General features: G+C 40.8%; 1 protein-coding gene across 1 annotated transcript in view; it reads left to right on the forward strand.

Moving 5' to 3' along the window:
- The window catches only part of LOC141796346 (metabotropic glutamate receptor 8-like), a 187,274-nt gene that overhangs the window by 159,983 nt on the left and 4,541 nt on the right, over positions 1 to 22,750 (forward strand). Inside the window, exon 10 of the mRNA XM_074677400.1 lies at positions 21,946 to 22,192. Within this exon, the coding sequence (XP_074533501.1) occupies positions 21,946 to 22,192 (247 nt within the window). The remainder of the gene's footprint in view (positions 1 to 21,945; positions 22,193 to 22,750) is intronic.

A 22,750-nucleotide genomic window follows, 5' to 3' on the forward strand; every position in this document is an offset into this window, starting at 1 on the left:
TGTGTTACAACTTCGGTCTTACTTCGCTCCAACCCATTACTATGATTTTTTTTCACATATTTTTGGGGAATTTGGGGCCAATAGATAGTTTATAAAAAAGGAATATCCTGTTTTTATTTTTATTTTTTACAGCAAAGGATTTCATTTAGGCTCAAAATGATGCCACAGCAACACAAGGGTTAAAAACAAAATGTACCGCCCTTAGACTCAAACTACGAGCTGATTTTTAGAGAATTAACCAACATGTTCACACCCTGGTTTAGAGAACTGTTTCAGTCTAAAAAGAACATTTCTCCATCAGCACTTTAGTCTTACTTAGGGATGGGTACCTTTCACAATTGAACCGATGCCCGGTACCTGGCAATCAGTATCGGTGCTCAACAGTACCAATTTCCGGTACTTTTTTGTGTTCATGTGGTAAAAAATGTCAATTTAATAAAAGTTAGTAGTAATAAAATCTCAAATTTCTTTAATTTCACATATTTATTCTTCAATATATAACCTTGCAATGCTGTGTTCATGGCCAGCATGGAAAATTACCTACTCTTCCAGTCCCTCAAAGTCACAAAGATGCAATTAGGTACCTAAATATGGTACCTTTTGATTTTCCATGAATTGGTACCAGGTACTTTTGACAGAATTCAGTCGGTACCTATAAAAGTACCTAATTCGGTACCCATCCCTATCCTTACTTGAAAGAAGCCTGGTTGAATTCACATTATCAATATGTCCTCTGTTGACTAAGGGCTTCAAAACTCTGTACCAGAAACAGGTGGGTGATGTCAGAGACTACACCTTCTAAAAGTAAAGAAATTAGTTACCAAAGCCAAAAACAGTTTTTGTATCAGACTTTTAAAGATGCTATGAGGAGGATGTGTTTTGATTGCACTCCCTCCCCATCTTCTGCCTGGAGTCTCTGCACACTGTCATAAGTTACTTTTAGCAAGGCATGTGTTTGTTTTGGAATTAAATGGAGATCGGGTCAACTTTTTACTGAATACAACGTGCCAAGGTAAAGGTATTTATCAGAACAGTAACGTAGCGCTACAGTTTGAAACGTGACATCAAGCAAACGTTGTAGCAGCTGGCTATATGTAGTGCTATCGGCAGCCTGGTGCTCTGATGTATCTGTAGGCTAATGTGACAACAAGTAAACACTGTCAGTTTGTACGTAGTTTAGTAGCTGTTTATATTTAGCTCAGCTGGCAGCCTGGTGCTCTCAGACATGTCTGTAATGTGTAACGTTAGTAAATCCTGGTTATGTCCTGCCAGTCATCTACCAATCAGAGCTAACGTAACCTCACTCTTCATTTTATTGATAGACTCTCAAGTTTGAACAGACCACTGCAGAATAACTGCTGACTGTGGGTTGGAATCAACATTAGCACAAACAGCTTAGCTCCTGTGTTATAGAGTGATACAGCCCAAGCTAAAGGCTAATTAGCTTTCTTCTGCTCTTCTGTCCTTTTTCTGTCTGGCAGTTAGGCTCCTGTGTCCACCCGAAGTATTGCAGTTTTTTGCACCCCAACATATTTGGTCAATTCTAGAGGTTACTGTTTGGCGAATTATCAGATTTTTGGGGGTTTTAGATAACTTTATTTTAAACTTTTTTTAACCCATAACTTATATATTTTGCTTTTTTTCTGGCCTCTGAAAAATAACAGAAATGTTCATGACCCTCCTAAGAGACTGGAAGCTAAATATGAACATGACTTCCTCTACAGTCTGTCACAGCAGCGATTCATTAAGCTACTAATGGTTGTTAAATTCCTCCAAACTACACACCGACTGCTAAAAACGTCTGTTTTAGTCTTCTGTCTCTGCAGGTGTCAAACAGAGACACAGACCTGGCTTTGAAGACGACGGCTCTCTGTTTTCTCTGACTGACGTCTGATTGATCGTCTTCTGATCACGGCAGTCTCAGGCCAGGGAGCTCCACAGCCTCTCAACACTAAACTAATTAGAGCTGGAATCAAATCCAGCTCGTTCACACAACAGTTTTACAGTTTTTGGGTTGCTCCGAGCGAGCCGCCAGATGGAGGATTCTGCTCATTATCGTGTCTGTGGGGAGATCTGGAGGACAGGTGGAGCGATTCACTGAGCTTTCCTCTAAATATAGTTTATCAGTCTTTTTCTGCTGCTACTGTTCACTGATCTGAAGAGCTGTGTTTGAGTTCAAGCAGGAACACTCTCTGAACAGCTGAGAATAACCTTAATGTGGACACCATGGGGGATTTTTAAGTTTTTGTTGGGTTGTGGAAATAATTGAAAGCACTATGGGCTTTGAGTACGAGCTGATCTGAAGAGTCCTGGACAGGTCGGACCTCAAAGGAGGCTCCTGAGAGACTGGAAGATAAAGAATGGGTGAGACACAATCCTGGGAAGACACTGATAATCATTTTAGAAGATAACATTTCTATTTATTGACATGTCTGCTGATTTGGGGGATTTTTGAGCTGAAAATAGGCATTTGCTTTGAGATTTTGCACACTGGTTTTTGTAAAAGCACACAAGCTGCTGCTTCTGTCTGTAAAAGCTGAAACTTTCATGAGTTTGAATGAGAACTTTCTGAGCAACTTGGGAGTGCTTTTAAATCTATCTCTGTGTTTTTTGAAAAAAAGGAGTTTTTTTTATAGAAAAAAGAAGAGTATAGTAGTTTTTCAACTGATGTGGAGGAGTTAACCACCAAAAACCCATTTTCAAACTAAATATCATCACTTAAAGGGTTGGTAAATGGCTTCTATGTTTGTGAAATAGCAGTGAGTGGACAAAGGAGATGAGCAAGTGGACAGACATTTTTAGGGGAGAAATCCGGCGTGTACCCAGAGAGGAATTTAAACACACAACTGTCACTCGATGCTCATGACTGCATTATACATGGACACTTACCAGACTGTGACAGACCAGGATGTAAACGTGTGTCAATAAATCAAAAACCCTCCCAGACCAAAAAAGAGCACATACTGCTGAGGCTGAGACCCGGTTCATGATAAAATAACCAGAAAACTACTTCCAGAGTGAATTATTTACCCACAGACGTCGCTGGTGTTTCAGTGTAAAGTGTGACCCTGTTAACTGGTGACTCTCGGCCGTTAATCACTGATACTGTTGGCTGAGAGTCACCAGTTAGCATGGTCGCTATTCACACCAAAACACTGGTTGCTATGTGACGGTAAAAACTTGATAGCTGTTGCCTCTGTTGTATAGTATCGTTTCTAAAAACTGACCACAGAACAACCGTACATTTTGATGCTGATGACAAGTTAAATTTAGTGTTTACAAAAGGCTAACTCATCTGAATGATTGGAGCTAGTCACTGCTTCTGTGGTCAAGATGCATACGCATCTTTATGACGACGTAGACTGATAATCCCTCTATAATTAATGGACGTAGTCGGAAGCTTATCGGCAGGGCCATATTGGAAGTGACGCAGACTTTGACTCTCCACACTAACAGCTGAGGGTCACCCGCCAGTCACGTGAGCTGAGATATTAAGATCAAACTTGTGATCTTAATTTCTTCTAAACTGCCAAGTTAGAAAACATAAATCATCCCCAGGTGTGTACCAAGCTGTAAATATGTTAATTTCTGTTGCTTTTTTTGTCTTGGTGTGTCTGTGACTTTTGGTACTTTAGGGGCCAGCCTCAAACAGACACTCTAGAAACAACAGATTTAACACTTCCATATTGTCTCATATTTTTAGACTGGAGGTTTAAAAAGGACAAAAAAACAGCAAAAGCTTAAGCAGGAAATGTATAATCCCTCAAGTGCAGTTCTTCAGATGTCCACTTGAGGCTGACTCTGGAACTACTCAAGACCAAATACACTCCCATTCAAAAAAGCTGATCTCTACAACAACAATAAACATGTTTACAACCTGGTTCAAAAACAGATTTCTTCAGAATAGCTAGATTTTCTAAGAGCAGACCATTTGAGGGCTTTTTTTTCTGTATCTCATTTTGGGGATATTTAGATTACCAGTTTCACTTAAGTAGAGCCCCAGCTGACTTGACTGACAGGTGGGCACACTGTATTTGTTCGTGAGGAGGCTACAAGCCTACTCAACTCCATGTCATTACCTTACAGTAGCTCGACTGAAGTTTGGTCGAGGTCAGCATTTCTAACATGCAACGACTTCAGGCTTCAACACTCAGCTCCAGAGATTGATAGTGACAAGGACCTCGTGTGGGGACCCAGATGTACCACTGTACATTGCAACAAAAAAAGCCTTTATTCAAATAAAAGTAAAAACAGAAAATTATTGAAAAACAAAAAATAACAAAAAACTCAGCAGTGCTGGAAAAACTTGGACTCTGATGGGAAAAATCTCAGTAACTTGGCTTTTTACGTTCTTATCCATACATACTGCTTCACACATGACCTTTAGGTCTCGAACCAAGGTACCAACAAAAACACAAGACAGTTCAAGTCTAAACTCTTTGGCTTTCTTCTCATACTGTCCTCCAAACAGCCCTAAACATGGCTGACAGCAGTTGAGAAACCACTGATGCAGCAGACTGGATGTTCAGACCTGCTCAGATGAAGATTACATCATCGTCCCCAAACACACTGAGGTGTCACATCAAACAGCCGGAAGCTCCCCCCTCTGAGGTTTCACACAGAAAGCTTTTCCCCTGCAGTGAATCTCAACTTTTCACTGCCAAAGAGAGCAACTATTCATTACACAGAGAGGAATTAAGATTTATATATTATACTGTTTCTGTAATCAAACTGAAAATGGGCTGTTTGTTTTATGAGCCTGTTCTCCGCAGGTCTTCTATTCATTATCTCTGAACACTGTAAAGACATAAATAATGAAAGTCCAGGTCCACCTCCATCCACACCTGAGATCATCTATTTAATGGAACCACACAACCAGAAACCATTCTTTTGGCCCTCTTTATGATCTGGTTTGAAAAATGGTTCCTGTGTGAAGCAGATGAGTCACATCAAGCTCCTGTGAGGAGTTCTGAGCCGTTATAAAACAGACTGAAATTAATACTTACTGCTGCTTTATGACCTAAAAAGTAAACAAGGACATCAACTATTAGTGACCATTTGTGAATTATAGTTTTGAATGTCTGAAGTAACAGTGGAGAGCAGATGTCTGACTCAGTAAATAGGATGGTGAGCTGGTTGGCCGAGGGGTTTGAGGATACCCCATACACAGAAGCTGTAGTCCTGGTCCCAGTGGTCATTGGTCGGACTGGTAGCTACATTACAAAGACCACAAAATGCCCCAGCCTAACCCAAACTAACCCTAACCCCCTACAGAAAAGCTCCGGACAGAGTCTTACAGCCAATTCCAACTGTCATTCTTACCCTTTCCTCTTTGTCAACCCCTTCCTCTTGGCCCTCTGTTTTCAAAGCCAAGGAGAAGGGGTAAGAAAAACATCTCTTAACAAGACTCCACTCGATCACCGCTACGTCATCACCCCAGATGCTTGCTGGCTGTTTATTTGCTTTCAAACAAAACACATTTTTGCAAACTGATGATAAACTGATGTCAGATTAGGCCGACAAACTAAAAGCAAACAGACGCCGACACAATGCACCACATCACATGAGTACCAAGACAGCTAAATCATGAAAAGTGAACGTTAAATGAACGTTACAGTATTCAGACGCTACATTATGTAGCTTCTGCCTATTGTAATGTTTGCTTTTTATAGCTTATGTAGTTGTTGCAGCTCAGCATTGCCAGACGTACAATAATTATCAAATTTGTACGATAATTTAGCTCTCTGTACGATGTATGATCAATAATTTAAAAAAAAGGCAAAATGTATGATCATTTGACAATTTCCTGTTCTACCTCTGTCGGAGTTATTTGTAAACCCTAAAAGCATCTTATATCATGTGACGTTTCCAGCCAATAATAGTTTGAGTGTCATTCGTCTCTGAACGATTGACAGCCAATGATGCTCGTAGGATCTCAGGAAGTCTCTCGTCAGTTGAGAGAAAAATGAGCATCAAAACAGAGGACGAGGGTGAGTGGGGAGCTGAAGCGGAGGGCTGATACGTAAATATTGCAAGGGGGTCAACACAAAAGAACCTCTCATTGTGACCCTTAAGAGGCTCCAGAGATTAATGTTATGAAGTTATCTTGAAGACGGTGTTAATTTAATTTCTCTCTCTCTCTCAGTTATCGTGAATACTGTTTCAAAATAACAGCCTTGAGGTCTCATGACGACCTGTCATTTTTTTGAAGGGGGTGCATGTATGTAACACAGCTGAGTCGGAGTCTGGGGCTGCTGAATAAACGCTGATAATGTGGGGCGGGGCGATGAATGCCACAAAAGTGCCTGTAGGACACTAAACAGAGTGATCAGCTGTGACTTTCGCCCAACAATAAGACAGTTATTTTGATCATTATAAGTTTTTTTGATTATTTTGTCGGGTGTACGATAATTTACCCCAAAATACGGTTATTTTAAGACTCTGGTATGATAATTTTATATTTCCCATCTGGCAACACTGTTGCAGCTCCTGAATGCAGCTTACTGTCCACTCACTCATGAAACACAGACCACCACAGTGAAGTCCGTCTGTTGCTAACCTGTCAACCCAATCTAACATTGGTGTTGTTATTGTTAGCTTAAGCCATAACTGTCGCTACAGCAGCATTAGGCAGATTGTTACAATGAACAATTTCAAAATAAAACCAACAGTTCTAAAAATTGCTAGCATTGACGTAAAGTAGCAGAGGATTGGATATCTGATTAAAAAAAACATATGGATATCATGGGAAATTTGTCATGCCCCTTGGTTTTAAGTGAGGTCTTGATTTGTCTTTGTTTCAAGGATTATGTAGCCCTTTCCCTTAGCGCTTCCTCTTGATCTTACGGAGAATTGCAACACCCCTCCATTACATGTGCATACACAGAACCAAGAGCTAAGGGGTACGATTGGGATCGGCCCATAACTTGGGCTTTTCCCATTTAGAAACACTCATTTTACTTGTATGTGACAAAATCAGTAAAGAGAGCTTTGTCCACAGGGGGCGCCAAAGAAGACTCATTGTTCCCCATTGGACCTTTAAGGGAACTTGAGTGAAAGTGGGAGCTTTATTAAAGAAGAGTGGTAGCCACATTACAGCTTTGAAAGTGCTTGATTTTCATTTTAACAAGCATATTGATGGATTAGACCTTTGCATGAGTCACACATGAATTACTCACCAAAGATCTCAAGGACAGAACGCTCACCTTCTTTGTTAGCACATTGGAAAGGAGCAGCTCCTTCTTGGTCCGCCAGACTAGCTTCGGCAGAGTCTCTGGGTCTGTCTGACAGTTAGCTTGAGTCGTAGCATCAGTTTGGTGTTGTGGTGATGTGGATAAAGGACTAATTGTTATGATGCCACTGAAGAAAAGTCGGTTTTTGTTTTATTTTGATATTTTCAGTCAGAATTCTGACTTTAATCTCAGAATTTTGAGTTTTTCCTTAGAAAAAATACTAATCAAAAAATACTCACTTATTGTTATTTTTTGTTTTCAGTTGCCCTAATCCTCTTCGCTAATTCCAGGTGTTGTAACAACACTGTTTAATTTATTAAAAAGGGACAGGAAGTACAATTATTTTATGCAAATATTGGTCAAACCACATATCAGTATTGGCTGATATTTACACATTAGCTGCCAGCCATTGTCAGAGCATCTTGAACAATCTTTCAAGACCCAAATAATCTTGTTTTCTCTCACTGTGTAAACACCAAAACTACCTCAGAAGGGTGGACTCTCTTCTTTCATGTATTTTTCTGTTTTTGATCCAAAAAACAGATAAGACGTACTTTTTTGATCGTATACATCTCGGGTGCTCCATCCTTTGATCCTCTCCATGGTCGTCTTTTCTCAAGATCCCTCCATTCTTCTTCTCAGAACTACCTCAACATATATTCTTGGATATTATTTTTTTTTACCAATGTTAATATTGGTAGACCAATTGGTATTGGTATGGACCAAATTATCATATCGGTGTGTGCACAGTTTCTAAGAAATTTAGATGCATCTCAGAAAAAGTAAACTAGTGAAAGCCAACATGAAAACTCCACTTTGAGACATCGTGTTCAATGCCTGGAGCCTGGAAGTGACACATCTGATCAGAAAGGAACTGACAACTCTCTGATTCCTGGACCCGTGTTTTTAGCAGGATCAAAGGAGTCTCTGAGGCTAGTGTCGGGATCTGACCCTCTCTGGTTTGTTCCTTTCTCAGACGTGCAGAGAGAGATTTCATTATTTATGACACAGAAAGAAAAGTTTAACACAGGGTCACTTCACTTTTTTTCTACAAGCTGAAATCAAAAGGAAGAAAGGACTGAAGTTATGTTGAGGTGGATCTCAACGCTGAGAAAGAGACTACATCTAGAGCTGTAAATAAACAGGAGGTCAAAGGTCAGCCTGTTCATTTAGTGAAGGATCACTGCTGCGAGCCGCTTTCTCACTCTGAAGGATGGAGCTGCTCACCGAGTCTCATCCAGGTGAAGTTAATCTGCCGCCGCTGCGCCCGAACAACAAGAGTGATGAGAAAGAAAAAGACGAAACGATCCAAACAGAGAACAACACTTTGATCGCTGTTATTTGCTCCACACTCTCATCCTGAAAACCTGCCAAAACTTTACCCAGTGAGGGGGAGAATCTACCAAACCTCCTCTAGTTGCAAACTTTTTCTCCTCTTTATTTCTTTCCTTTCAGCATCCACAACTCTTTTCTCCCTGCCAGACTTTTCCACACGTACATTCAGCAGAAAAGTTTCTCTCCATACAGCTGTATACCCTCGGCGGAGAAAAAGCCTTTCCCTGAGTTTCATCATCGTTGTCATTTCTCAGTCGTACAAAAAACTTTAAATCTGAAGTAAAACTTTTTGTGAGCCTGGACTCAGGTTACTGCTCTCTGATCCTTCATTCTGTTCTTTTCATCATTGTTTCCTGAGTTCAAAAACAAGTTTCGAAGCCCCAGATTATTAATGGCCTCATTTATGAGCTTGAAGCAACAATTAGTCCTAACATGTCTTAAAACTGCACTTAGGATTTCTACCAGTGGCTCCAGATGAATAAAATTCACCTTGTCAGAGTGGAAGAGACTTAATAAACATATCTATCGCCTCCGCGTGTTAAAACTCTGCACTTTAACAGAGTGTTTATCGATCGCTGTCTCCGCTGGAAGATCTTTACTTGTACTCGACTCTCCAGCTGATGAAGATGACAGCAGAGGGTCTGCATCATCCTGGGTGGTATAATTAACTCGTCACACACTCGTCTGTCACACGTTATCAAGCTGAGAGTGTATTTGTGGAGTGAGAGAATCTTTGGTGTGAGTGTTCTGTAAAATATTCAGTCTGCTCGGAAAATTAACACGGCAAAGATCTGATGACTTTGAAAACAAAGCGAACAAAACTGCATAACTTGATGCTCATTTTCTATATAACAACCCCTCTTTCTTTCACGTTATAACCTTGATCTTTAATGAAGCTTCAAGGTGACATCCTGCACATGGTATCATCCAGTCTCCTTATTCTGTAGTGTCTGTTACAAGGTAACAAGTACTTTGTTTTATTGGTCTTAATCCTGTCATTTTGAATTAACCCTTTATGATCTACCATACCAAGTCTGCCCAAACTTTTATTCATGTAAAGACTTATGTCCAGACTAACTAAATAAATAGCAAAAAAAGTGTAACAGGCCATTAAAAAGAAAATTGTTCACATATTTTTCTAAACACAGAAATGTTTGTGGCTGTTTCCCTTAAAACTGTGAATGTAAACATTGTGATTATGTGTATTCAAAGCAGGAAGCAACAGCATTTTGTTGTTTATGCTCAAAAACGGATTAGTGGCAGGAAACAAAACTCTGGGGAATGTTGAAAACACAATATGAAAGTTTAACACCCCAGGTTTTAAATGCACAACAATAACCAATCTATCTTTTCTGATTTCAAATCTACTGCCAATCACAGTGCCAGTGCTACGCTGGGCTCTGTGAGGTTAAAGAAACTCTTACATGTAGGGATGGGTACCTTTCATTTGAAGCAATATGGTACCGGTACCTGGCAATCTGTACTGGTACTCAACGGTACCAATATTTGGTACTTTTTTCATGTTTATGTGATAATAAATCTCAATATGTTCAATGATAAAATGTATTTTTTTTTCTGTTTAGCATACTCATTCTTCAGAATATAACCTTGCAATGCTGTGTTCATGTCCAGCATGGAAAATCACCTACTCTTCCATTCCCTCACAGTCACAAGGATGTATTCAGGTACCTAAACATGGTATCTTTTGATTTTTTGAGAATTGGTACCCAGTAATTTTGACAGAATTCGGTCGGTACCTATAAAAGTACCTAATTCAGTACCCATCCCTACTTAGACGGTTGTTTTGAGGTAAAGGTCTGACTTCTGTTGTGTTGTGTTTTTAAGGTATGCTCACATCTTTCAAGGGGACACACCATGAAAAAAAAGACTTTTTTTGTTATGTTGTTAGTTTTACTGATATTTGGGTGTTTGGAGTATTAACTTACCCACAAAATGTGGAATAAGTCAACCTAGTCCTTTGTTTGTCCCCAATTTGTGACATCACAAGTTGAGTTACTGTAATAATACCTTCTCCTCTATACAAAAGCCTGTCTTGGATTTGCCCTGATGAGGAGTAATCTTATGTTGACATGCAGCTGGATGTTTCTTTGTTTGCATTTTTGTTTGTATGTACATCTTGTAATATAAATGTAACACCATAACTTTTTGAAAATAACTCCTCATAAGAATGATCTCCAGCTTTGTCACTATGACAAGTTGATTTGAAACCAGGGTTAAAGTGAATAGCTCAGTATGTAAAAATGTTATGTAAAAATCACTAACAGCTATAGGATATCAAACCAGTCAGTCATTTGAGCAGCGCTTCTTATTGGACAAGCTCATGATCTTAACCTATCTTAACTGCTGCATTAGAAAAACAAAAAAATCTTTTGAACCAGGCTCTAGGCACATTTTTAAAACTTAAAGTCTACTGTTTTGGCTTGGTGTGTATGTGGTTTCTGGTCCGTCTGCCGCCAGCCTCCAGCAGACTGAGATTGAGGTTTTTTGCACTTTTGCATAGGCTTATTTTTTTTAGACCAGAGCTAGCTGCTTGGTTGATACATAGACTGTAAAAAAATGGACATCATCTTGCTCAGATCTAAGTGAGGTGGCCACTAAAACTGCTCCCCCAGGTGGCTGGCAGCAATATAGGTCAAAAACGCCATCTCCCCAGTCATTCCAGATGGGCTGTGGTCAAACTTTAGAAAATCAATACACCTTGTAGAAATAATTCTCATGTCTGATTGTTGTGGTGATTTGAAGAGATCATTGGGCTGCCTTGTATTCAGGTTCTCTTTTTTCTGAAAAAATGTTTTCATTTGTTAGAAAACGAGGTTTTATGTCATGTTTGACGATAATTGACGGCTGTTGTTCTTGTGTATTTTGCTTCATTCTTTATTTTCTTCCTGGAAGTTTGATGTTGTCCAATCCATTCATCACCTATGTAAGTGGACTATATCAGTCTTTAAGAAGTAAATGATACTTTCCAGGCTGTAGCTCTGCTTTGACCATGAAATATTGTTGAGGTAAATCAGGTTAGGACTTTTACGGTTAGCTTTACACCTCAGAAGGTTTTCAGTGACAGAGAGCAGTTTAATCCTCACTCAGGACCTGGAGGATGATAGGTTAAAGCCAGCGCTGATCAGCTGACTTTTTGGGTCGTGCTGTGAATCTGGAGCAGTACGCTCTCTTGCTCTCTTGCTCACTGACATTTACAGTAGCAGCAGCAGCAGCAGGCGGTCACAGCTGAGGCCAGCAGAGCGAGAAGCCAGAGAATGACTAATAAGCACATCAGAGGTGCTGGGCCCTGAACGCAACACCAGCTGCCCTGAGAGGCGTTTACATTCACAGGTAGAGGAGAGGAGTCAGGGCTTGCTGGGGGAGTCACGCTGCCTCCATTCATAATGAACCAGGCTTTGATATCCAGCTGGAGGATCCCAGGGTAGATTAACATGCAGCTTCCACCCACAGCGGCTCCTCCTGGGAATCCAGCTCTTCTGACCTCAGCCGATGAGCTACTTTATCATAATAATGTGCTAACGCTACTATTATTAGTGTTATCCATGTCTACAACCACTACACGCTGCTGGGATTTATCTGGAAGAGTAAAATCCAGACACAAAATGAGCCTCACTGCTTTCCAAGACGTGAAATAAGGTCACAGTTTTACAAACCACACAAGGCGTAAAGACCCCAGAGATGCAAACCGTCCCTTTAAGGCGACTTCTTGTGTAATCTAGCATCTGTGCTGTTTCTAGTGTAGATCAGAGTGAGGAATCAGGAGCTCATTAGTAAACTTCACGCAGCATCTCTTTGATCCTTTCAACTCTCAGTCCTCCTTCAGGCCATGATCTGTCAGAGGTACGCCAAACTGATTGCTTCCTATTGACAGATTGGAAATATAACATCCAAATAAAGCAGAGTTAAGAGTTGTGATGCTTCCTACAGTTAGCCTGCTTTTTTACTCTGGCGCTGGGATTCTCCAAAGGGGAAATGAAACTTGCAGAATGTGATTTTTACAAAAATAAACCTTTGAAAAAATAGGAAAAACACCAAAATATTTATTTGCCAATCCTGAGAATTACAAACTGAGCTTAACAGTTTCATGTTACATAGTACGCCTAAGGAAGGTCAGACAAAGATTAAGCTTTTTGTAGCTATGGTTAACTTTTTAGGACTCACTGTGTTGTTTATAAATCCTTAAATTACAGTCTTAAGAGCATTTTGAGACTGCAAATGAAATAAGACAAAGGAGTAATAAGGAGTTGTGTTAAAAACAGACATGACTCAGTAGTGGAAGTCACCACATGGCTCAAATTCACAACAAAAAACTATTATTTGTGAACACTTTGTCTTTAAGCTAAACAATGCAAAGAGCTAGCCAAGCTTGTCTGGACCTGAGCCTGTTCAAACTGGACTGAGGGGAAGAGGAAAACTGTCCTGAGGTCTCATTAATCCAAATCTGGCATTCTTTTTGGAAATCATGGACACGATGCATCCCTGATGGTGTGGGGATCATGAGGGTCTATGGCGTGGGGAGCTAACACATCTGTGAAGACTTCACTGATGCCGAGCAATATCAACAGGTTTAGGAGCAACACAAGCCCAAGACAAGGACAAGACCTTTCGTATTTTAGCAAAACAATGCCAAACCACACGCTGCACAGACTACAACAGCATGGCTCTGTCGTAGAAAAGTCCAGAGCAGCAGAACCCTGGAGCTTCACGTGGTGCAGGGTGGTCAAACAGCGGCTGGTTACGTGCAGATGTTGCAGCGGGCATCCTTCATGACTGAGGTCCCTGGTCTGTGTGGTAACAGCTGGTTTTTAACAGGACAACGCTGCAGGTCACAATGCTGGCTTGATGAAGGACTTCTTCAGGGAGAATAACATCACTCTTTGGGACCATCCCGCATGTTCCCCTGATTTAAAGGTCCCATATCCTGCTCCTTTTCTGCAGTTTGATATGGATCATTGATGTCTTCATGAAATGGTAGTAACACAGAGACAGGGGGGACACTTAGGAAAAGCTCTTTCATCTGCGCCACAGCACACAGCATTTAAAATACTCACATTTCCAGGGTCCGAGGTTTGTTGGTGGATGGTTGGTAATGCGTCTGGATTCAGGACCAGTCTATTCGCTAGCCCTCTGTTGTACTGTCCAAAGTTGGAAAAGCAGTCGGCCGTGAAGTGACTAGCACACACATGCACAGTTTTACTGAGTGTAGCTGGAACATTTCCTTGATAAATGAACTCCAGACACTTAGTCTTGTCTTCTTCTGAGATGGGAAGCTTGTGCATGGAACTATGTGGCTGTTTACAGCCAAAAACAGCTGCACTCCTCTGTCCAGCAGCGGGGAGGGGATTGGGTGGGGACTTGCTCCTGACTGGTCAAAAAAGGGAATCGCTGACGTTGGCAAATCCCCCAAATCCTAACTTGTTTTATGTCAGGATTTTACATTCACAAGCACTACTAAGTACAGGTTTTGTCATTAAATATCACATTTTTTGGGCTGGGAGGAAAGTCAAAGACCCACAAATTTCACTAAAAGACTTAATAAAGTGACTTTTGCATCATATGGTACCTTTAAATCCAATAGAGAAACATTTGGGGATGGATGGCAAGGGAAGTTTATAAAAATGGCCATCAGTTCCAGACAGTTGATGCCAGTTGATGATGTTTATAGTCAGTTGAAACCATCTTCACCACTTGGAGCAATGTTCCCAAAAGCTTCCTGGAAACACTTGCATCAAGCATGCCCAAACCAATTTTTGAAGTAGTTAACAAAAACAGTGAAGCTACTCACAACTGAGTCCTACTGAGAAAAACTTTATGGTTTAGTATTAAACTTTTGATCAGCTGATAAACAGCCTATTTCAGTTTACTTGTTTTCAATAAATTACTTTTTTTAAGTGCTTTTTGTCACCCCTGTCACCCAGATTTTACACCCAGATTTATGACCCTAAATGAGAAAAAGTCACAAAATTTCATAAAGAAAAAGAAAGGATAACTGGTTCTTTGGTCAACATGAAAACAGAAATGGGTCAAATTGATCCTTAACGTAATGTAAGTGTTGAAAAGAGATTTAAACAACTATTCTTCAGAACACTGACATGTTTCATTTCAAAAGCAAAGTTTAATTATTGGAAATTTTGAAGATTTAAAGTTTAATGATAACTACTACAGAGCTAATGACAAGCCTCACAGCTCACCTTTAGATTTATTTTGTTCTTTATTTTTGGGTGATGAACAACATAAAAACCCTGCTGTTGATGTCTCTCTACGTCTACCAATTTATTCTTCCTCCTTTTATAAAAACTCTGTGTGCGAGCAGCGATTAGCTCCGCTCTGCTGCTTATCTTCTTCATGAGCCTCAGATGTGTGGAGAGAAAGTCAATACCAACCGCAGTGTTATTGCCCGCCATCCATAGCTGTCGTTTAAGCGGCGTGTTTTTATTTTCTGTGGAGAAAAGGTCGCTCTGGGCCAAAGAAAGGAAAGAAGGAAGGAAGGAAGGAGGGAATATTACAGCAGAGTGACAGATGGACGGGAACATCCTGGATGCTGATGCCTCCAAAAACTGGAACTCAGCCCTGACATGAGTGAGGCGTTAAAAAGAGAAGACCCACTCTTAAATTCCCTTCACTGTGTTGTTATTTTCCACCTGTTCTCGGTCCTGCTCCCTCCAGCTGACGCTCTCTGCTCCAGTTTCACTCAGGCCTCAGCTGCTCTCCGATCACACTCGCAGTCCTTTTGAGCTCCGAGGCAGCTCCGCTTTGATCAGGTAGGAAGGTGTCGTCCAGGTCACAGACACAGACAGCTGTACTGTCACAGGATCCAGCCCTCTATTAACCTCCCAAACCTTCATAAACTTCCCTCCACGGAGGATTTCAGCTTTGATGATTCACTCACTGAGCGAGCTTTCAGACTCTTTAATGGCTGAAAAATCCCATCACATGGAAATATTCTGGATGCTGTGCATCATTATGGAGCCATTTCCCCAAACGCAATTATAATAATCCACCTCTCTGCCGTCCTTGTTTGCTCTGTATGTTTGGAACAGTCTCCCTGAAATGGATCAAAGTGATAAGACCCTGGAAATGTGTTGGAAGGAACATTTTCACTCTGCTGATTGAATCCACACTTTGAAGATTGAACTGATATGATGTTTTCCATTCCAACATTCAGTTGTAATGATTGGCATTATTAAAATATAGTAGACATGTTTTTCTGTTATACACACTCTGTTTCCAATGGTAGAGCTATGAAATACATAATGTACATTGAGCACGTTTCTTGCAGTGTACATTAAGGTATAGGACATATTCACACTGCAAAAAACAGAAATCTCATCACGAGATTTTGTCTTATTTTCAGTGAAAAATGTCTTTTTAGACTTAATATGAGCCACATTCAGCTGACCAGAAAAATGTCTTGTTTTAAGTTATTTGAAGACAAAAATGAGGTCTGAATTGCTTGTAACAAGTTAAAAAAAAATCTGCCAATGGAACAAGAGAAAAGTTACTTGTATCAAGATGTTATTCCAGTTTCAAGCAAATTTCCTAGAATTTTTTTTTTATTCCTTTGACATTTTTCTGGATTGATTAGTTGAATGTGGCTCATATCAAGTGTAATGAGACAATTTTTTCGTAACGGAGCAGTGAGGAGCTTGAAAGTGATCTTGAAAAAATCTCCTTTCTAGATATATGCCTGATTGTAATCCACACTTTAAAATAAGATTAACAGCACCTATATTACTGGTTACAGGTTATTCTAAATTGCTTATTTTTAGCTTCCAGTTTAGATCGTCCAGGACCAGGATTTCTGTGATTAATTTTGTACTGATGGTGGACACTGGAGCCTAAATGTGAGACAGAAAAAGGACAGAAGAGCAGAAGAAAGATAAACAGGAGAGAGATACAGCACTAGCTAAAGGCTAACACAGGGGCTAAACTGTTTGTGCTAATGTCCATTCCAACCCACAGTCAGCAGTTATTCTGCAGTGGTCTGTTCAAACTTGAGAGTCTATCAATAAAATGAAGAGTTAGGTTACGTTAGCTCGGATTGGTAGATGACTGGCAGGACATAACCAGGATTCACTAACGTTACACATTACTGACAAGTCTGAGAACACCCGGCTGCTAGCTGAGCTAAATATAAACGGCTACTTAACCACTTTCAAACTGACAGTGTTTACTTGTTGTCACGTTAGCATACAGATATGTCAGAGCACCAGGCTGCATTAGCGTTTTTTAAACACTAAAATCAACCTGTTATCAGCATGAAAATCTACAGTTGTTCTGAGGTCAGTTTTTAGAAACGATACACTATACAACAGAGGCAACGTCTATCAAGTTTGGACCATCACAGAGCAACCGGTGTTTTAGAAGTAACAGCAACCATGCTAACTGGTAACTCCCAGCAGGCAGTATCAGTGATTAACGGCTGAGAGTCACCAGTTAACAGGGTCACACTTTACACTGAAACACCAGCAATGTCTGCGTGTAAATAATTAACTCTGGATGTAGTTTTCTGGTTCTTTTATTATGAACCAGTCTCAGACTCAGCAGTCTGTGTGCTCTTTTTGGTCTGGGAGGGTTTTTGATTTATTGACACACGGTTACGTCCTGGTCTGTCACAGTCTGGTTAGTGTCCATGGATGAAGCAGTCATGTGCATCGAGTGACAGTTGAGTGTTTAAATTCCTCTCTGGGTACACACCGGATTTCTCTGCTAAAAACGTCCATCCACCTAATATCTGTCCACTTGCTGATCTTTCACAAACATGGGAGCTGTTTACCATCCAAATAAGTGATGATATTTAGTTTAAAAATGTGTTTTTTGGTGGTTAGCTCCTTCACGTCAGTTGACAAACCATTATGCTCTGCAGTGCTTCTGCACCTAAGTTACGCATGCATCTGGTGTTGTTGATAAACAAATAATCCCTCTATAGCCGGATGCTACAACGTTTGCTTGATGTCACGTTTCAAACAGTAGCGGTACGTAACTGTTCTGATAAATACCTTACCTCAGCATGTTGTATCCAGTAAAAAGTTGTCTTGAACAAAGAAAATTTGTTTCGATCCGATCTCCATTTAATTCCAAAACAAACACACACCTCGCTAAAAGTAATTTACGACAGTGTGTGGAGACTCCGGGCCTCAAGGTGGCGATGGAGTGCATTTAAAACAGATCCTCCTCATAGCATCTTTAAAGTAAGACAAAAACAGTTGATACGATTTCTTTTTTTTTTTGCAGAAAAACAGACTTAGTCTTTCTTTTTTGTGTATTTGAACTGATGGAAATAAAGGTTTTCTTTTTCCATTTGCATGTTGACACTTGCTCTGCATAATCTAAACTCATTCTGTCCCACATACATAGTTACTGTTGTAAATGAGATTCAAAGTCTTAGTGTGGTGGCTTCTCAACAGCAGGTTTCAGGAAACACAAGTTGAAGTTTAACAAATGAAGCTCTTCATAGACAGACTCAGATCCAGGCTGTGACAAACAGGGCGGGACTTCCTTTAACATGCTTTCATGAGACTGAGAGTTTGTCTGTTCGTTGACCTTTCATCACTCCCCACCTCACTCCTTTACTCTCTCCAGAAACATAAAATCAGACTCCTGACCTTCATGCTGTTTGTGTCGCTGCTTCTGTAATAACAGCTTGTGTTGGAGCGGTCACATAAATCACCGCAGAGCTTTTTGTTTTCTCCCAGGCACACAAATGAGTTTATGCTTCGCTGTCTGTCATACATTTTCGTAATGACTCCTTGATGCGTTGCTGGAATCACAGCCAGCGTTGTTTTGGGCTCTTGGGGGGAAACTCGCCATCTGTCGCCATGCCTCCCTCCTTCCTCTCTTCCTCCCTCCTCTTCCTCTCCGTCCTGGTGGATGAGCAGAGCCCCACCGTGGATTTCCCGCTGCTCGTGTGACACTTCAGTCTGAGGACCATTAACCGGGGCCTTGAGGGCGACGCGGGCGGTCTCGGAGCGGTGGTAGTGATAGGCAGGGTTGTGTGCAGTTGAGTGGGCACAGGTGTGTAGTGTGACAAATGGAGGGAGGCGGGGACAGGAAGCAGAGGATCACTGCGCCTGGTTGAGCTCGCCATGCTGTGAGTAGGCGAGTGAGATTGAGCCAGGATGCTTCCTCTCCAACGGCGTAGAAAAACACATAAACACATTTACAGCCAGTTTTTCTTTACTTATCGCCTCTTCTCAAACAATCAGAGTTAAATTCCTGCACTTCTTCTTCCCTGACACTTGTCCTCTAGAATCTGTGAAACAGCAGAAGGACCCAGAATGCACTTCAGGAGGAGCAGAGACTAAATGAAGATCGGATGACGTGCGGCGTGGAGTCATTAAAAAGCCATAAAGAACAAACACAAACAATCTGTCAGCACATCAGTCAGAAACGAGACGCAGACATGGTTTTAATCCATTACATGCTGACGTGAGAGGTGTGAAATGCTTTAAAGAGGGGTATGGTGATTTTATTTAGGTATTTTAGTATCACTCTGATGCCCTCAAAGTGTCTTTACATGGTGATTTCTCACGCTGGTGTTTGAACACACTCTTGTTTCAGCCTTTGCCTCATTTAAGTTGCTGTCTCTTTAAGGCTCCCTGCTCCACACTGGATAAACTGGATCACATTGTTTTGGTTGGTAAAATGTGCTTTAGTAGCCAATTGTTACTAAACTGGACTTCTTCCAATGCAGGGGTGGCCAACCTGTGGCTCGCAAGCCGCATATGGCTCTTTGCCCTTTGGTGTGCGGCTCTTTGATCCATTCCTAAAAAACTTTTTTTATATATATTTATTTATATTAGTGGTGTGCCGATCAATTCCTCCCAACGGCAATAAGACTTTATAACACACAAACCTGAACTCTCACCTCATGCCATCCAGCATTTAAAAATACAGGTCCTTTTGCACATTATCCCAGTACTCATAGTTTATTGTTCAGTGCTGATCTTGTACTTATTTGTCTTAATGTAAATATGTAAATAGTAGTTTTTTCACATTCTTATAATTATTCTGTTCCTAATTGTTAGTGCATTTGTCGCACTTTTCTGTGAGCTGCTGTGACAAAAAATGAAGATCCCCACTGAGGATCAATAAAAGAATATTCTATTCTATTCTATTCTATTCTATTCTATTCTATTCTATTCTATTCTATTCTGTTCTATTCTATTCTGTTCTATTCTATTCTATATATTTGAACTATTGATATATTGATGCCAACGGTATTGATGTAACGGTCAATACTTGGACGATGAGATTGACACTTAAGTTTCAGTTTCTCTTCTCTACCTAGGCTTATCTCAACTGCTCGTACTCATATCTAGCTGTCAATTTATAGATAGATAGATAGATAGATAGATAGATAGATAGATAGATAGATAGATAGATAGATAGATAGATAGATAGATAGATAGATAGATAGATAGATAGATAGATAGTGGATGGAACTTTGTCTTTTCTGCAGTAAAAACAGAAATTTTTCTTTGACACGGCTCCAAATACGAATTTAAACACACAAACACAACAAATGTCACTTTGAAAATTAGAAACAGCTAATTTTCTCTCTTTGGTCATTTGGAAAACCCACATTTCAGCCTCTGTCTGGAACACTTTGGTTTAATTACTGTCTCTTTAAGGCTCCCTGCTCCATAAATCCCCCATATAGCCACTGGATAAACTGAATTACATTGTTGGTTGTCAAAATGTCCTTTAGTAGCCAACTGTTGCTAAACAGAACTTCTTGTAATGCATTTCGCTATATTGAACGACTTAAAGTAACCAACAGGTTAAAGAGGGGGTATTTCTTTCCCTTTTTTAAGCTTTGTAGTGTATACAGCTTAAAATCACCCTGTTTTTCTATCACTTGCTTTTTGGAAAGTCCTCATTTTAGCCTCTGACTGGAACACTTTGCTTTAATTGCTGTCTCTTTAAGGCTTCCCTCTGATTGGCCAGCCTTCTGGAGGCTTGAGGGGACAGAGCTATAAACCTTTGTGTTTGAGGCCCACTCTTCCAACATGTCATGAACCAGTTAGCAGATCCTTATGTGATGACGTCATCATTTCAGCCAGTCTCAAGAAGATCTATTTAAAATGTAACTAAGACTTTGTGCTAATCTCATAACAGAGCGTTTTGATCAGTTTACTGACGGATTCAAGGATTTTTACAATATATTATTATTAAGAGGTTTAAAAAAACTCAGCAGGTTTAGTTTGGACATTCAGCATTGTTACTTTATGTCTATGTTTAAAATATGGGAAAGCACAACACCCCCTCTTTAAACATAATAATTTTCCCATGCAGTTGTGTTTTGATGTTGCAGAGCCTCCCCACACACCCACTCTGGAGATCAAAAGCAGTGTTAAAAATTTGCTCTTCAGCTCGTGTGTGTGTTCACCTTGAAGTTTAGATAAACAGCCAGAGCAGCCTCGGCTCTGGACTCTGTTTTTATCCCACACTCACACCTTAACGTTAAAAAGTGTTATGATCTGACACCCTGAGGTGAGTGCTGCCACACCTATAGATCCACAGAGCGTCTAAGATATAAATCCTGTTATAAAATCACAAGAAGTCCCTACGGCGTCCTCTCACTCTGCAATTAAAATGCATTTATGCATCTGCACGACGACCAAGTTAATAAAATCTCCTTGACGAGGGTTTGATGTGAAAACTCATCAGTTTGTTTAATGGTTTAACATAACCATGCATTCACAATGAAGCCGTTTAATGAATCTGAAAACAAGCCTGTCTCTGAAGTTTTCTCTGATTTAATGTTTATGTTTTTAAAAACTTCTCTTCACTCAGAGAGTTCAGGTTCAGCGTGAGACCCGGGATCAGGTCTGTAAACGCCTCCTCGTCATTACGCGGCAGGCAAAGACAACAAACGGAGAATCAATAGTCCCGCACAGGCTCATAAACGCAGCGTGAAGCCTAATGATGCGTTCAGGGTCATCTGTCACAGCGTGATGAGGAGAGTCAGAGCGTCCTGGCGCTCCTCTGCGCTGTCGCTGATGGCGTTTAAAGACACAGATTATCAGTTAACGACGGTCCAGCTGCTCACATGATGGAGCTCACGCCGTTAAAGTGTCCACTGCTGAAAACATTTACAGCTTACAGTTTATGGGCTGAGAGAGGAGGGAGAGAAAGAGTCCTCTGAGTTTAATATCGCGCTGTGAATGTTTCCAGAGCTCTGAATTAACGAGGACTGTTGTTGCTGGTGATGCTCCTCTTCTGTTTGCTCTCACTGCAGTTAAGAGTCCTGAAAGTCTGTGTGTGTACTTTAAAATTCCCTTAGTCTCGGTTTTCCAGGTACTCCACTACCCATCAGCCCCCTGTAACTCCTCCCCCTCTGTCTCCCCCTCAGATGTACATCCAGACGGCCACGCTGACCGTCTCCCTCAGCCTCAGCGCCTCCGTCTCCCTGGGAATGCTCTACATGCCGAAGGTCTACATCATCATCTTCCACCCGGAGCAGAACGTCCCCAAACGCAAACGCAGCTTCAAGGCCATCGTCACCGCCGCCACCATGACGAGTAAGCTGTCGCAGCTGGCGGCAGAGAGGCCCAACGGCGAGGTGAAGACGGAGCTGTGCGAGGGTGTGGAGGCCAATGGTGAGTCTACAGAATTTAAAACATGGACTCTGTTAAAGTAAATTGTGAAGGATTAAGATATTAAAATCTCTCCAGCAGCTGAGAAACACTTTGTGATGAATTCACCTTTTTTCTCCTGGTTAATTGTAGCCAATCAGAGACATCCATTAAAAGTTTTGATTGATATTTGAGAGTTGTAAATTTTTCTGAAAGGATTCATCATAGTTGCTGTTTTCCAAACCGCCTACTACACTAGCGGTGCCTATTTTGGCCAAAATTCAGTCTGTAGTAGTCAGTATGCAAAAACTTGCAAAATCTGCAGTATGACAAAAATCCCCAGATGTCCTACTAATCCAGGAAAATTTCTCAGTATGCAACGGACCTGTCTACCTGGCTTACTGTTTCCCACAATGTATGGCGCCAATGCTGTTTTTCAATACAGATGTCAGGTTTCTGTGAACTACCGCCATCTACTGGAATGAGTCGGCATTACAACTACAATACAACACTAACGTTGGATGGTCTGTGAGATAGAAGTGAAGTGATGAAAAAGAAATACCAGTAAATCTTGTCTCGCAA

Source organism: Halichoeres trimaculatus, unplaced genomic scaffold, assembly GCF_033239565.1.
Source record: "Halichoeres trimaculatus isolate MK-OKI-2021-1 unplaced genomic scaffold, fHalTri1.1 fHalTri1_scaffold_10, whole genome shotgun sequence".
Classification (NCBI taxonomy): Eukaryota; Metazoa; Chordata; class Actinopteri; order Labriformes; family Labridae; genus Halichoeres; species Halichoeres trimaculatus.